Source organism: Lolium perenne, chromosome 4, assembly GCF_019359855.2.
Source record: "Lolium perenne isolate Kyuss_39 chromosome 4, Kyuss_2.0, whole genome shotgun sequence".
In the NCBI taxonomy this organism is placed as follows: domain Eukaryota; kingdom Viridiplantae; phylum Streptophyta; class Magnoliopsida; order Poales; family Poaceae; genus Lolium; species Lolium perenne.
In genome coordinates, this window is record NC_067247.2 from 41,350,986 (window position 1) to 41,364,964 (window position 13,979).

At 48.2% G+C, this 13,979-nt stretch overlaps 2 protein-coding genes and 1 long non-coding RNA gene across 18 annotated transcripts; 1 reads left to right on the forward strand and 2 right to left on the reverse strand.

The window, feature by feature from the left end:
* Window positions 1-957: 957 nt before the first annotated feature.
* On the forward strand, window positions 958-5,639 carry LOC127292266 (uncharacterized). Of its 13 annotated transcripts, none has more exons than XR_007845058.2 (11): window positions 958-1,510; window positions 1,616-2,204; window positions 2,358-2,603; window positions 2,856-2,942; window positions 3,263-3,534; window positions 3,630-3,723; window positions 3,817-3,938; window positions 4,091-4,162; window positions 4,245-4,357; window positions 4,434-4,584; window positions 4,714-5,639. XR_007845058.2 is itself a non-coding variant. In XM_071818573.1 (11 exons), the coding sequence occupies exons 1-5, from the start codon at window positions 1,438-1,440 to the stop codon at window positions 3,296-3,298; spliced, it is 363 nt and encodes a 120-aa protein (XP_071674674.1). In that variant the 5' UTR covers window positions 958-1,437; the 3' UTR covers window positions 3,299-3,534; window positions 3,630-3,723; window positions 3,817-3,897; window positions 4,091-4,162; window positions 4,245-4,357; window positions 4,434-4,584; window positions 4,714-5,639. The 13 variants fall into 13 exon arrangements, 6 of the variants coding, with proteins under 6 accessions (XP_071674674.1, XP_071674673.1, XP_071674672.1 ...); XR_007845064.2 differs by having other exon boundaries at window positions 2,358-2,450; window positions 2,530-2,603; window positions 3,817-4,162; XM_071818573.1 differs by lacking the exon at window positions 1,616-2,204 and having other exon boundaries at window positions 2,358-2,450; window positions 2,530-2,603; window positions 3,817-3,897.
* Window positions 5,640-7,091: 1,452 nt separating this feature from the next.
* LOC127346712 (F-box protein At5g03100-like) lies at window positions 7,092-7,892 on the reverse strand. The gene has a single exon (XM_051372986.1). It carries the CDS (start codon window positions 7,890-7,892, stop codon window positions 7,092-7,094), a length of 801 nt encoding a protein of 266 aa, XP_051228946.1.
* An 848-nt stretch (window positions 7,893-8,740) lies between these two features.
* LOC127292268 (uncharacterized) lies at window positions 8,741-13,242 on the reverse strand. Of its 4 annotated transcripts, none has more exons than XR_007845071.2 (4): window positions 12,873-13,242; window positions 10,184-10,370; window positions 9,908-10,051; window positions 8,741-9,227 (listed from the first exon to the last, which is right to left on the reverse strand). It is a non-coding gene; the product is annotated as an uncharacterized lncRNA (long non-coding RNA). The 4 variants fall into 4 exon arrangements; XR_007845069.2 differs by having other exon boundaries at window positions 10,287-10,370; window positions 12,873-13,083; XR_007845072.2 differs by lacking the exon at window positions 12,873-13,242 and adding an exon at window positions 10,543-10,660.
* Between the last annotated feature and the right edge of the window lie 737 nt (window positions 13,243-13,979).

Genomic DNA, 13,979 nt, shown 5'->3' on the forward strand with positions numbered 1-13,979 from the left:
AAGTAGCCATGTCTTCAAGCGAAGCAACGTTTCTCACATAAATAGGGGAAACACCATCAAGGCTCATCATCTTTCAAGGCTAGCTTCAAAATTGCAAAATAGACCTGTACTATTCCGTTGCTTGTGTTCAGATGGAGGACTTTGTCCAATGAGAGGATCTCTCTCTGAAACCAGCGTGCTACCTTTCACGTTTCTCTCTGTAAAATGCTCCTAGATGAATAAAATTTTATGTTAAAAAAAAAGACAGACGGCCACTAGTTCCATTTAGCCTTTTCCTGTGACTTCAAGGAAAACCATACAGTAATTACCTTCCAAAGATGAGCCATGGTTAAAAAAAGGGAAGTTTATTTTATACTCCCTCCGGTCCTAAATATAAGCCATATAGTTTTTGGCACGGAAATTAAGGAACGCATATTTAGGAAAAAATACACCATGTTTGGCTAGGATTAACCCTAAGTAATTAGCGTGAGCTAATAGAGGACTTTGCATAAGATAAGTAAACCTAATCAAATCTCTAAAAATATTGTCCATACAAGTAGAGCAACGCAATAGACCTTATATTCTGGAATTTTTCTCAAAAAACTGTATGGCTTATATATAGGAACGGAGGGAGTATGTTCTAGGGTTTCATCAAGGCACGGGGAAAATTGATAGTTAGTGCAATGACGGAAGTAACTTATAGATGAGCTCACAAGTGACAAAGAATAACTACTATATTAAACGTGAACGACTTCGATTTTTTACAGAATTTTGGGCTTCTTTTGGAATTAACGTCCTGTGTTGTCTCATGTTTTGATTTCCGCTGATTCTTTTCTGTGTACGTTTCGGCACTCCTTGGCAATTTCGTGGGATGTCTTAGATTTTCCTTCCTCTCACAGTGCCTTGATTGTGTGTGGCTGTAGCCATAAAGGAGGGAGATGGTCAAAGCGGTGGTACACATCCCCACCGAGGATTTGTCAGGCCACGTATCATTATGTCCCCATGTCTCCTTATTTGCTTCTCCTCTAATTTTGTTCATGGCAATACTCCCCTCTCTCCAATCCATCCTCTTCTCCGGGTGGTTCACCGACGAGGCCACCGGAGGCAGCCTAAATACGCGCACGAGGTGGCCCAGGTCCGTGGCTGCTCCTCCCACCAGCTTCACTGACTCGCCGCCGGCGTTTCATCTAGGGTGAGCTGAAGAGAGGCGGCGCCATACACGCTAAGCCGGTGCTCGCGCGAGGTGCAGGAGGAGGAGGGCATCCCGGAGCTCGAGGAGGAGGACGATGCGGTCGTCGTCAAGGAGGTGTCCAGGAAGCGCCCCGTGCCTGCCGCCCGCAGCCACCGCATCTAGCAGGCGCCGGCGCAGCCTCTCGTGCCGCCGGCGCACTGGAAGTCTTGTGAGAGCACGGACGTTGTCGGCGAGATCAAGGCGTAGTTCGTTCGCTCGAGCAGCCGATGCAGTTTGGGCGCTCACGCCAATCCTGGAGATCGAGACACCAGTGCCATCGCCGGACCTCAGTGTACCATGGTGAGCTTCAAGAACTTACATATATTCTGATTTTTTACTGCTTCGTATGTATCATTTTTGTTATGATGAGCTATTTGTTCCTGACGGAACTCACATATATTCAAGAGCCGATGCAAGCTGCCCTTGCCGAGCTCTTTCGTCTCCGACAGCCGTGGCAGGTGTCAGGTCCCGCTCTGGTGTCACATCCATCTCCAAGGGGCTCCGGCTCTACGGTGAGAAATCCTCACATGGACGACGTCTCGCTAATTTCTCCATGGTCTCCACGCATCGGCTCTTCGCGGCGGCGTCCGCTGCAGCAAGCCCACCGACCCAGTCCTGGAGCTCGACGACGCCGACGTCATATTGAGTAGAGGAGGCGTGGTGGCATCCTCGCTGGTCGACGTGTACGGGCGCGCTCTGTCCATGTTCACGCCCGCCTCCAGGGCTCTAAGTTGCGCTCTGTCGCACGGTGGGAGGCCGCCGGTGGCATTGGCGGACTGCGTATGTCCGTGAACGTCCCGTACTGCAGACGGTGCGTCCGCATGGTCACCGATCTGGGGTGCTGTCTCGGAGCCTGCTGCGGCTCCTCCAGGCGGTGGTGTCCGTGCATTGCGCGCCGAGCTTGTGCCTGTAGGCAGCACATCTGCTGGTGGATAGCGGTCGCGGGGCAGGGGTTCGTTCCCACAGGGTCCCTAAATTGGGCAAAATTTACCTGGTATACTTCATTGTTTGGAATTTCCTTTTATGGCACGACATCCCTGTTTTGACCGTGGAAGCTATCCGCACAACAGTTTCAGTTCGTGTTCCCTCGGTCTCGATCGGGCGATCTCACGGTTATTGAGTCCCTCCTGATGGTGCACCTTTGCAGGTTGTGGGAGCAGGGGCGCTAAGGCTGGTGCGCACGCCACATCGAGCCAAGCGGCCAACACATGGATTTTAAAGCTTGCCCATGCAATTCTATGTAATTAATGCACCAAATCCTTTCCTGACTTGATTGGAATAAGCCTTAGGCTATGCACATTTTGAAATGGTTGTTGCAGTGCGTCGGATTGCCAGAGGTATAGCACCATGCCTCCTTTTAGCAGCCAATCTGTACCTGGAGTACCAAATAAAGGTGCAAATTTCTTACTTTTAGCTATAGTTTCAGAACTCAAGTCATACCCAAGTCCTACTCAGTTTGATCCTATATCAAAATGTTATTTTGCACCTTACAACTTTGGCCTACTAATTATTTTTCGTGGTTCTGTAACAAAGGTTACCAAGTTTATTGTTGCTTTCTATATTGGCATTGAAAGACCTCTGAATCAAAATATTTGATCATACATTTTTATTTACCATGCGAATTAACTTGAATTTGGCGCTCCAGAACAAAAGATTTGTGAAGATCTGGGAGTTTAGGAGCACAGATAAAAAAATTCTATACTCGCTTCATTTCATCGCTGTTGACCAGCAGGTTAGATCTTTTGCTTTGTTCGCTTATTTATTAGCTTTTCTAGATACAGTCTGGATCTATCTATCTGTATGTATACTGTAGTGCCCTTTTGTTTTTTCTGTAGTAGCTTGAGCTATGCGTTTCCAATTATTTGGTAATAACTTATAGATCTCCGATTAGTATATGCTATAGATGCACTTATTAAGAAATGGCTTGAGGGGGTCCTTGCTTTGCTTTATTTTCGTACACTTCATCATGGTTACTTTATTTTTTGGTTTCTTCGTTTTCCTCTGTTTTGCTCTTCCTCCTGGTTAAGGAGCTTCCATTCTTCTCTCTTACAGAAAAGCACGATGGAAGGTTTAATTCCTGGTAAATAGATCAGTTTAGGGATCTACAGAAAGAGGGGTCTGTTTGTTCTGTTTAGTGGTTCGATTTATATACGATCCTAAGAAGAGCTACAGATCAGCGGATCATCCTCTGAGGATTTGCTTTATTTGGACGACTATTCTTACAGAGATAGTGCCATGGCCGGCGGATTTTCCTTCCTTTGGGTGTACTTATCCTCCATTTAGCATGTTGTTGGATCTCATCGACATGAACTTAGTGTTATCTGGTGAGAGCATTGTTGTTCCATTCTTCTGTGTCTTTTGTTTTCGATGAGGTTTGTTTTATGTTGTATCGGTTTACTTCCTCTATGTACGTTTGCAGATGTTGTTGTATTGGAGAACAAAGTCACTGATATTTTGCCTCCTTCTGGCAACGGCAAGAACCGGGAGCGACATGTGTATATCACAGATGACAGGTGTGGAGCACACTTACTGTTGATTCCTTTTTTCTAAGGGAATACTTGCTTTTTTAAAATTATTATCTGATTCATCCTTGTCATTTCATGAAGCGATCATGCTATTGTTACCTTATGGGGAGAACAAGCTGATTCATTTGATGCTGATGGATTGATGGAGGCATCAAATGAGGAGTATGTTATTGTCTTATTTGTTTGCATGACATCCAGTCAAAGTAATATATTTTCTCCATTTAAACCCATTTTTTTTATTGTTTTGGTTTTTTTTTCAAGCATAGATCCGAGATTTCCAAATATATCAACCTTGAACTTTCTATTTTGCGCTAACCGTATTGGCTAATGTTTTGTAAATTTGTTGGCTTTTAAGACTTCATTTGTTACAAGATGGTATGTAATATGTTAATCCACCTATTCCAGAAGTTGTCGCGGTTCGAGAAAGGTTTGCTTTCTAAAAAAATGTGTATGTTGGGTGGCATAATTGCTATTTGTTCAATGGCATGTGTGTTTTGTCTGTGATATAGGGCGAAGCATTTGCCGTGGCGTGTTGAGTTACACGATGGTAACCTGGGTCATGTTGAGCCGATTGTATTGATAATTGCAGAGACATCAAACATTTCAGCCAAATGAAATCATGGTATGTTCAGTCTTCCATGATCTATCTCTGTTTTTGTTTTTTATTTATGCTTAATTACATTGTTAACCGTGTTCAGGGTGAGCGTTACAAGATAGCCATTAGAATTACCGAGGTTCTCACGGACAAGGGTTGGTATTATATAAGCTGGAAAGAATGTTGAAGAAACTTACATTAGAGGATGGAGTTCACAAGTGCTCTTGGTGCCCAACTGTTATACCTCTGCCAAGGTACACATGATTTGTTGTCGTAACTTATTTTATTTATGCCATGTCTTAAATGTTCTTTTTCCCCCTCTTTTGTCACTGATGCTTATGCTAAACAACTTCCATCTTGGGTTGTTGCTCTGTTTGGTATAGGTTCGTTGTTCGACCAGTTGATGCTTCTTCAAGAGATCCACATAACGCAGAATTTGCACAACTTTTTTGTTTCGACCTCGCCTGGAGGTTGTCGTCAGACAAGAAGCGTTGCAACTTGCGACAAGCGTGATAGGATAGTCTATTGCAGTACCATAGGATTTTCTTGCTATCGTGGGAAGGGAAGTGAGTGACACTGTGACTCCAAGGAGGGAGCCCCTAGGCGCATTGCACAATCATCTCCAGGTGCAAGCTGCTGAGTTGATTGTCCTTTCCAATGTTTCCCGGCGACAGGGCATAGATGACTCACTGGTGGGTCCGAACAATAAGAGCCTCTCTGTTCCTGAAACTTCAAAGAAGGTTGAAGGTCCTAACAAGACTTCAACTCCGCCACCGCCTATGGATCACACTTCACAAAGTGAATCATCGTCAGCCCCTGCTATTGATGAGTTATGATTGCGTTATTTTGGTAGATCATTAACGTCTTTGTGGTTTCTTGGGTTTTTGACAAGAGATGTGTTTCTGTTGTAGGTTGCTTCTGATACCGCCAATAGAACAAAGCGCAAGACTGCTACTACAGTCAAGATCCCCAAGCCCAAGAAGGGACTGCACTTCAACCATGATGACTAGGTTCTTGCATGCATGTTCCTCTGTGTGAAGCGTACAGGTCGCCTAAGTTGTGAAGAGTGTTCTATTGTCTGGGCATGTTGTTTTAACCGCAGTTTCTGTTATCTACGGACTGTCCTTTATCTGGTACACGCAGCGAAGAGACTTCACTGTAGGCCCAGTTTGTGTTGTTCAAGGCCCATGTGTTTAGGCCTGGGAATCTCTTTTATTTTTGTATATCTAGGCCCTGTTAATTTTCTGGATTGTGTATTTATGTTTTATCTGTTGCCTAAACTCAGGCTTTATCCAGGGTCAGTTAATTATCTATGGCTAATGGGCCAGTAGCTCGACAGCAGCAAAGCCACATGAACATGCCCACTTGTTTACTTCATCATTGTATCCATTTTCATAGTCAACCATCTTGAAACATATTGTTTAAACAAAAATAATATTAATTACTTCCATCAATTCAAGTATAGTTTAAAAAATATTACAACCATCTTATTACAAAGTTGGCGCGGCGTGCCGCCGTGCCCGTCCATTGCTAGTATTCTTCAATGAGAGATGATGTTCCCTTCGATAGCAATGCGGCTGTGGTGACTTTATCAATCTCAAGCATAGTTTTAAATAGCCGGCTAAAGCCCGCTATATCCTTTCTCGCATGGTGCGGCTAACTGCATTAGCCTGCTAAAAGGTGTCCAAGTCCTTAAATAGTCCGCTATAGCCAAGCTATAGCCGGGCTATAGATGTTTTGCGAGGCCGCGGCTATAGCATGTAGCCGGCTATTTAGAACATTGATCTCAAGACTGGCCAGGTCAGTTTCTTGAACTTGATCTCTCAGAGGTGCTTATAGGTGTGTGTGTTCATACGGATGAGTGTATGTATATATTTGTGAGCGTATGCGCCATACTGTGTTGCGAAAAACAAATCACAAGACGGTGAAAACTATCTAAAATGTGACAACAAAATCAAAATAACTTGAAAGCTCCGGCATATGGTGAGGTGATGACCAAGAATGCGGGGTTTATTACGGCAATTTTCATATTATTTTCAAATTTTGTTTTTTTGCAACAAATTTGGTTGAAAGTTGAAAAAAAAACTCCAAATGGTTTGGTCCAACTCAGTACTCTTGGTCCGGTCCGATCTGGAGAAAAAACAGCTTCTCTACTAGGCCTGACTTGTCCAGATTGTAGCAAACCATATTAAACTTGATCATAAAAGTTTCGTAAAGCGGATGGATACCTTCGTTGGCTCCCCATTGCTAGATACAAGATGTGACCTCGCCAGCGGCAAATTATATGCGCTAGATAACAAAGGGGGTGGATACCATCGTGAGCTCAAGCCACCAAGCCAGCGCTTGGTTCTCTTGTTAGACTTGATCATGAGATTTAGGTTCTAAAACAACTTACCAAGAGTTTTGGTTTTTTATATAATCTTATTGGACCCTGATTTTATGAGAGGCCTTGACAACAAGCTTCCATTTCATAGTAAAGGTGGTAAGGTGCAACGCTCATAAACGAGCTGCTCCATTGTTTCAACCAAGCTTGGTTTCAACAAATAAATAAACGAGCTGCTAGTCACGGCCATACCAGGGGACAAAGGTCGGGGAGAAGTGCGCACGCTATATTCTGGCCTGCATGCAAGATGCAACGCATAAGAAGAGTTTGTCTCGTCCACTTGGAACTCAAGGGAAAAGCATCACAATTTGTTACTGATACTAGATATAGGAAACTGAAATGACAAGCTTAAACACAATCACCCGCGCGCCGCTGCCATCACCATTGCCAGGAATAGACATTAGCTTCACGTGTATACCATACGTTGTCCTCCGTCAACAAAGGCAAATGCATCCTCTCCAGGAACTGTTCCGGGTCATAGTTACCAGAGATCTCCAGAAAACAGAGCCTCGGCGTGGACAAGCTCGTGTGCAACATCTCGTCGAGTGCTTCCGGATCTCCACCGATCTCGCTCTGGCAGTCGACGATGGCGAGACGCTCCAGCGACGGCGACACGAGGGCGTCACCCTCGAGGCGGCAGCGCACGAGCGCGAGACGCAGCAGCGCCGGGCAGCAAGAGAAGTCGAGCTGGCGGCCGACGAGGTGGACGGCGTCGAGGTGGATCCTCGTCAGGTACGGCGAGGCGAATGCGCGGAGGGGACGCCGCGGGCGCCAAGGGGCGAGCTCTTCCTCCAAGCGGACCACCAGCGAGCGGGCGCGGCACTTGGCGGACAGGGCGTGGTTGACCCATAGGTCGATGTGGCGGTCGACCTCGCCGCGCCAGAACCTGTTGAACTCAGGGTCATTGTCGTACGGGTGTTTGGGGGGTATCAACAGGTCGGCGTCGATCTCGAACGAGCGCAGCGGCGTCGCGTCGCGGTGGACGATCAGGCTGTTGACGAAGAGTCGGAAGCCGTGGCCATTGCCGCGGACGCGGAAGGCCGGGGTGGATCGCCAGAGGTGGCGCCACCGGCGGGAGAGAAGGGACGACTTAACGGCCTCGCGCGACGGCAGGAAGGACAGCACGTGGTGCAGGAGCTCTTCCGGCAGCGCGCCGAATAGGTCGCCGCCGCCGCTCATTCCGTACAGATCGGCACGGTGCGGCTAGGTCTGCGGTGTGGGCGAATCGCGGAGGAGATGATCGTGGGTGGAATATGTATAGGCAATCTTTGCTTTGCATGCAAAGGAAACGCTACCAAAAGATGGAACGAATCATATCCGGTAAGATTTTCATGCAGCCCTCGCAAGGAGATCCGTTCGACTGCTGCTTAATTCAGGTGTACAAACTTCATAATTGCCAATGCCCTGGACCATAGTGATCTGCTACCTTCTGTTATGATCTCTTTCCTAGTATCCCGAGAAAGGTAAGAATCACTTGCGATATGCATGTCTAAACATAATTTCTGCAATTTAGATAACATGGAAATGAGAACCATGAGGTTCGATGATTAGGAGGTTTTTTTTTTTGAGATCCGATGATTAGGAGGTTTGTTGTACCACCAACGCACCAGAGTTCAAATCCAAGATTTGACAAATATATGTCTTATAAATTCGGAATATTTTTTTCATTGGGAGGCGATATTTTGGTCGTCTTCGTCTTTGGGAGGTGCTCATAGGGTTAGGATGTCCATGAGTGCTTTCATAGGGGTAACTGTATATTAGTATTTACGTTTGTACTATGCTTCTCAAATAAAAAAATAGATGCAATGAATAAGTGGGTCTGTTTTAATCTCTATCTCTATCTCTACCATCTAAAAAGGAAGAACTTCCTCTGTTTCCTCCGGTCGAGTTTCGTCACACATATTTTCAACTTGGCCATTTTACCCTCCCACCTTGCTTCAAACAATCTAGCACGGCAATCATTTCAGTGTAACAGAATAGGAAACCGCATAAGCATTCCAGAGTCCAGCGCATAATCACCGCCCACAGAATAGGAAATCGCAACATTAATTCATCGCGCATTCCAGGAAAGTGCACACAACATTTCAGGGATCTATCAACACACCATTATGTCAGGTACAAGAAAGAAAACCGCAACATTTCAGGGATCAATCACATTTCAAAGGAAACTCCATCATTGCAGATCAACCATATCGGTACTTGCCTGAAACCATAGAATCCTAAAGCATGCATATAAAGGGTACCCTGCACCATTGTTATGCGAGAGAACTCCTGGAATCATCAGGGAGAGTAAAGGTACATAACCACGCCTCTAGGCTGTATGCAGTTTTCAAACTGTTGTTTCATACCTTTTCTGATTTGTATTTTATTATCATGTGGATCATCAGGGAAACTGGAGATGCACTTTGTTTGAAGAACTTCCCCATCAGGAAATAGCGGATCACTAGAAAAGATATCAAATTGTATGTATTTTACTCTCATGCGGATCACCAGTTGTATGCACTTTGTGAGAATCTGCAGTAATCATGGTTTGAACAAATCATTATAGGATAACTTGTCTTTCAGATCATAATGTTTTAATACTTCACTAATACCAATCTGATAGATACTTGAGTTTCATGCTTTGAGATTGGAATTATCTTTCCTCGATGTGTTAACAAAGCTAGGAGGCCCTGTGTGAGGTCATAATGCGTCTAGCCTAATCAATGTTTCCTGTTACATCTAGAGAGTAACCTGATTTATAGAAAATATATACCTGATCAAAGTTATTTTTTTGTTCATTTGCAGGTTTTGATCAGATCGAACTACATAATTTAAGAATGAAAGTGGACTGATGTTGATGCTAGGCATAAGCGAGTAACAATTTTTTCATCTAACCACATCTGTAGCTATAATTTCCCTTCGCTGTAATGTAATAAAGCATGGGATGGCTTAACTTTGTTTGCCATTTGCTTTCTTCGCTTTGCTATTCAGAGCTGAATGTATTTGAAAATGGTTTTCAATAGCTACAGATTCACTTTATGATTGTTCCTTTTTCTGTAGCCACAAAAGTATAACTAAGCTTCTTTAGTGTTTGCTGTCAAACATAGGTTTATTATTTCAGATTGGTGGGCTAACAACATTAAGATAGACGAACAAATAACCCTTCAGCAAAATAAAGGCGACATATAATGAAAATCTCATCAAGAAGTTACCAGCTTTTGCTTCTTTGCTTGATGAAAGATCGGTTGAACCATCCTTCTGTCGCTGACCATCCGGAGTCATTTCATAAGCAGGGTTGTCATTATTATCATTCACACTGGAACCTTTCTTTTTGGAATGCTCCTTTGATTATAAGCCTGTAGATGGGAACATACACTTATTGTTCTCTTCAATCTAGCATTGAATTTGAAATAATGAATATCTACACTGAATATTGAATAGAGAAGTAGAAAGTGAGCTCTTGTTCAGCGCCCAACTGAAAAAATTACATCGAGTAAAGCCTCTTATTTTAGATAGTCCGTCTAGCAAGTCCACTACAAAACGGCAGCACACAGTCAACACTGACACTGAGACAACGGGTTCATAACAAACCTGATATATTTAAACCTTGAGCAACTAAATGTTGAGTTGCATAATCAAATTGCAGGCCAGATGAACCGACAGTGCTCCTCAGTTCTGCAAAAATGTTAGAACAACAGGGAGTCAGGGATAACAAAACGGGAGAATAAGCTGCAAATATAGCCACAATTTATTCAAGCACAAAATGATTTTTCCACACAAATTAGCTTCTTAGTTCAATAGTACTTATATCATACCAATAAAAAAAGGAAAAGGGAAAGATACGCACATGTCTTTAATGAACCTATCACCAATTGTCCATGTTTCTTGTCACCAAAATGCAAAGTACGGGCAGGTCGGCCCAGCGCGCCGCCGGCGCCCGCCGATCTCTCTGCTCCCACCACCCCGGCGGCCGGCGAGACCAGATCCGGAACCCCCTCCGTCCCCTCTCTCCTCTGCACCAGCTGGTAGGCCCAGCCTTCGAGCGAGCGGTCGGCTTCATCACCTCCAAGCTCATCCTCTACCGGCTTCAACTTCGCCTCCGCCCCCGTGTGGCTCGTCAGGGCCGCACCGGGGCGTCCCCACTTCGCGTCGCGCCGCCCTCCCGCTCTTGACCTCCTCACCGCCGTCGTCGCTGGCTATGGCCGCGGCGGCGGCGGGGCCCGCCCCAAAGGTGGCGTGGTGGTGAGAGCTCCTGAGCGGAGGAGCTCCTTTCCTTGGCGCGGGCACGCAGGGCGGCGGCCCCCGAATCCCTCCCCGTCGGCGGGCGGCCCTGGTCGTGGTGGCCGTTGCGAGGTGGTTGGTGGCAGCGTCCGGCCGTGTGGGCGGTAGGGCGTCTGCGGCCGTCGGTGGCGGCGGGTGAGGCTCGGGCTCCTTCGCAGCCGCGGCGCGGTGGTCCAAGGCCAAGGCGAGCTGCTCGGGCATCCGGCGGCTTCGGCTACCATGGCTGCTCGGTGCGGCGCGGCGACGAGTAGGCACGGGCTTTCCACGACGGCTCGTCCGGCTTGTCGTGGTGGGGTGGCGGCCCTCCCTCCAGGCTCGTGGTGGCGCTCTTCGGCGGTGGCCGCAGTGTAGGGCTCCGCGGTGGCGCGGCTGTGGGTGGTTTCGAGGGGCCGCCAATCCGGTCGGGGTGCTCGCATTTCTGCGGCCGCTGGCTCTATGTTTTGGATCTCCGTGTTGGCGTCCGTCGAAGCCCCCTCTCTGTGGCGGTTGGCGGCGCCCGCGGCGCTCTGCTTCGGTGAGCTCGGCTGGCAGCAGTGGTGTGGCTCGGCTTCAACCCCGCGTGGTGCGGGCGGTGGCAGCGGAGCTCGCTGAGCTTCTCGGTCTGGTTTGGCGGCGGTGGCTCCTGTGTGGCGGTGGCGCTGTTGCCGCACAAGAGGTGTGCGTCCGTGGGGTGCGGGCTGGCGGCGGTTTGGTCTCCGCCTTGCTGTCCGGCCGCGTGGGGATGTAGAGGCTCGTTTGCTCCGGGTGAAAGCTTGACCGCGCGGCGTCCGTGGATGTCGCCGTCCTCCTTGGGGCGGTCGTGGAGCTGTCCGACCTTTGCTACCCTCGGGTTCACGGCTTCGGGTGAAAGCCTTGATCCCGCTTTGCGGGATTGGACGACGACGTCGTCTCATCGTCGTTTCCCCTCTTGAGGGCGTCGTCTTGAAGCCGGTGATCCTCTTCGCGCGCCCGGCGGGCTGGACGCACACGACATCTAGGTTGGCAGGAGGTTGACCGGAGATGTGGGGTTCCGGTGGAGGCTTGTGAGGCAACGACGATGGTGGTGACCAAGGTTTGGTAGCGGCAAGATCATGTTAGTCGGCTCCGTTCCGGCGTGTTCGAGTGTCTTCGTGTTGGTCTCCTCTCGCGGTGAAGTCGAAGCTGCCTTTGGGCGGTGTACGATGACCTTCATGGGGCGGTTCGATGAAGGTCCTACTCGGCGCAGGTCTTGCGCATCTCCTTTCCGGGGCTCGTCTTCGTAATCGAAGCTGCCGGTCTCTCCTCGAAGAGCCATCTGTTTGGCATAGGCCGACTTAAGCTTCGCCTTTGTGTGGCTTTTGTGGGTAGCCAGGGTGGCTAGGTGTGTCCCTTGTGGCCGAGTGTGTGTGGTTGTGAGTGTGGCTTTGGCCTGGTTGTTGTTGGTTTTCGCCTGGTTTTCTCCTAAAAACTGAGCACCTTCTACTTAATTAATGAATGAGGCAAAGCTTTTGCCTCGGTTTCAAAAAAAAATGCAAAGTACGGCCTATCGTCATGTACTTATATTGTATCTGCAGAATTGGCAGCTGCTAATTAGCATTTAGAAACGTGTCGCCGACCAGTCAAGATATGACACCCTTGGATCATTCAATTGCACTAGATTTCATGAATTCAGCAATATCATACACCTATTTAAACAGTTCAAGTGCAGGAAACTAAATCAGCATTGCAGACTTTTTGCATATACTTTGATAGTGCATGAAACGAGGGCAGGACAATTCAAAGAGCTATACGATAATTGTAAGATTAATAAATAATAATTTTTAGACAATTGTATGGGCATATTAGCACAAACACCAAACCATCCCATCACCAGCAGAGAGATGCATCACACTATATTATGCAAGCCATGTCGATCGGGGATTTTAATTGGTAATTTACCTGCACTCGTTGAGTACGCTCCACGTCTAGAGGCTGGAGTTGTGGAAGTGGAAGTGCTTGTCACCACGGTGGAACGGGGGTGCCGTGATGCGGGTTCATGATGCAGTCGATGGCCTCCTCCAGCCGTTGCTTCAACAAGCCCGCCGCCTCCATGGGGGTCTATGAGGGGTCTTGGCAGCCTGCTAGCTGGGGTGGCCGGGGGGGGGGGGGGGGGGGGGGTGGGTGAACGATGTGTTGGGCGGAGCGAGCCGCCAACGGGAGGAGATGGCGGCAGCGGCGGGGAAGCATAGGATGGGGCAGCGCAACGGAGCAAGAGAGAGGTTCGCTTCAGTAAGTGAGAGGATAAGGTTAGCCTGTCGTGCATTTTTTTTTTTTGCTAAACTGGGTTTGCGAGGTTTGATCTGGATTTTGCCATTTTGGTCGCTGGAACGAGTACTTCATGCCTGTCTAGCAACCACCCTTATTTGGAACGAGATCCTCTAACGTTGACATTCCTCTAACTTTACTTCTTCCCATTCACACGATTAACATTATTTTGATCAAAATTAACATTCCCGAAAGGCTGGACCGATGATCGATGGCATCAAGACTGTCTGCGCCGGAAGTTCTCGACGGCGGAGCGGAAAGGATGGAGGGCGGGCGGCGCGGCTGGAGAAGAAGGCGTTGGCGGCGCGCGCGCACCAGCATGCGCTGGCCGGGTGTGTTGCTGCCACCAACGCGAACCCATGGAGTACGTCGGTGCCGGTGTACGTTCCGGGAGTGGTCTCTCCGTCGACATCCGGGTCCTACAACGACGGCCCCTCCGCCACTCCCGGGTGCGTGACCCCAAACTTGTTGCCGCACTAGCAGGATACGCTGCCGCATGGCGGCTTCAACCCCAACTCCATCTTCTACTCCTGGTGTACGAGCAAGCGCCCCAGCGCGAGCCAGGACCCGGTCCGGACGGCGCCCTGCTCACTGGCCGCAGGGGCCCGCTCAAATTCGACGACGCCGGCGCTGAGGAGGAGGAGGAGGGGAAGGAGGACGAGGAGGAGGAGGGGAGGGGTGGAGGACAACGAGGACGAAGTGGGCGGCGACGAAGAGGATGACGAGGGTGCCGGTGAGGAT

Coding starts and splice junctions, on each gene's coding strand:
- LOC127292266 (XM_071818571.1), top strand. CDS start 1,438: ATGCAGTTTGGGCGCTCACGCCAATCCTGGAGATCGAGACACCAGTGC. Junction 2,451..2,529: donor GCTTGCCCATGCAATTCTAT/GTAATTAATGCA, acceptor TGGTTGTTGCAG/TGCGTCGGATTGCCAGAGGT. Junction 2,943..3,262: donor TCATCGCTGTTGACCAGCAG/GTTAGATCTTTT, acceptor TCTCTCTTACAG/AAAAGCACGATGGAAGGTTT.
- LOC127346712 (XM_051372986.1), bottom strand. CDS start 7,892: ATGAGCGGCGGCGGCGACCTATTCGGCGCGCTGCCGGAAGAGCTCCTG.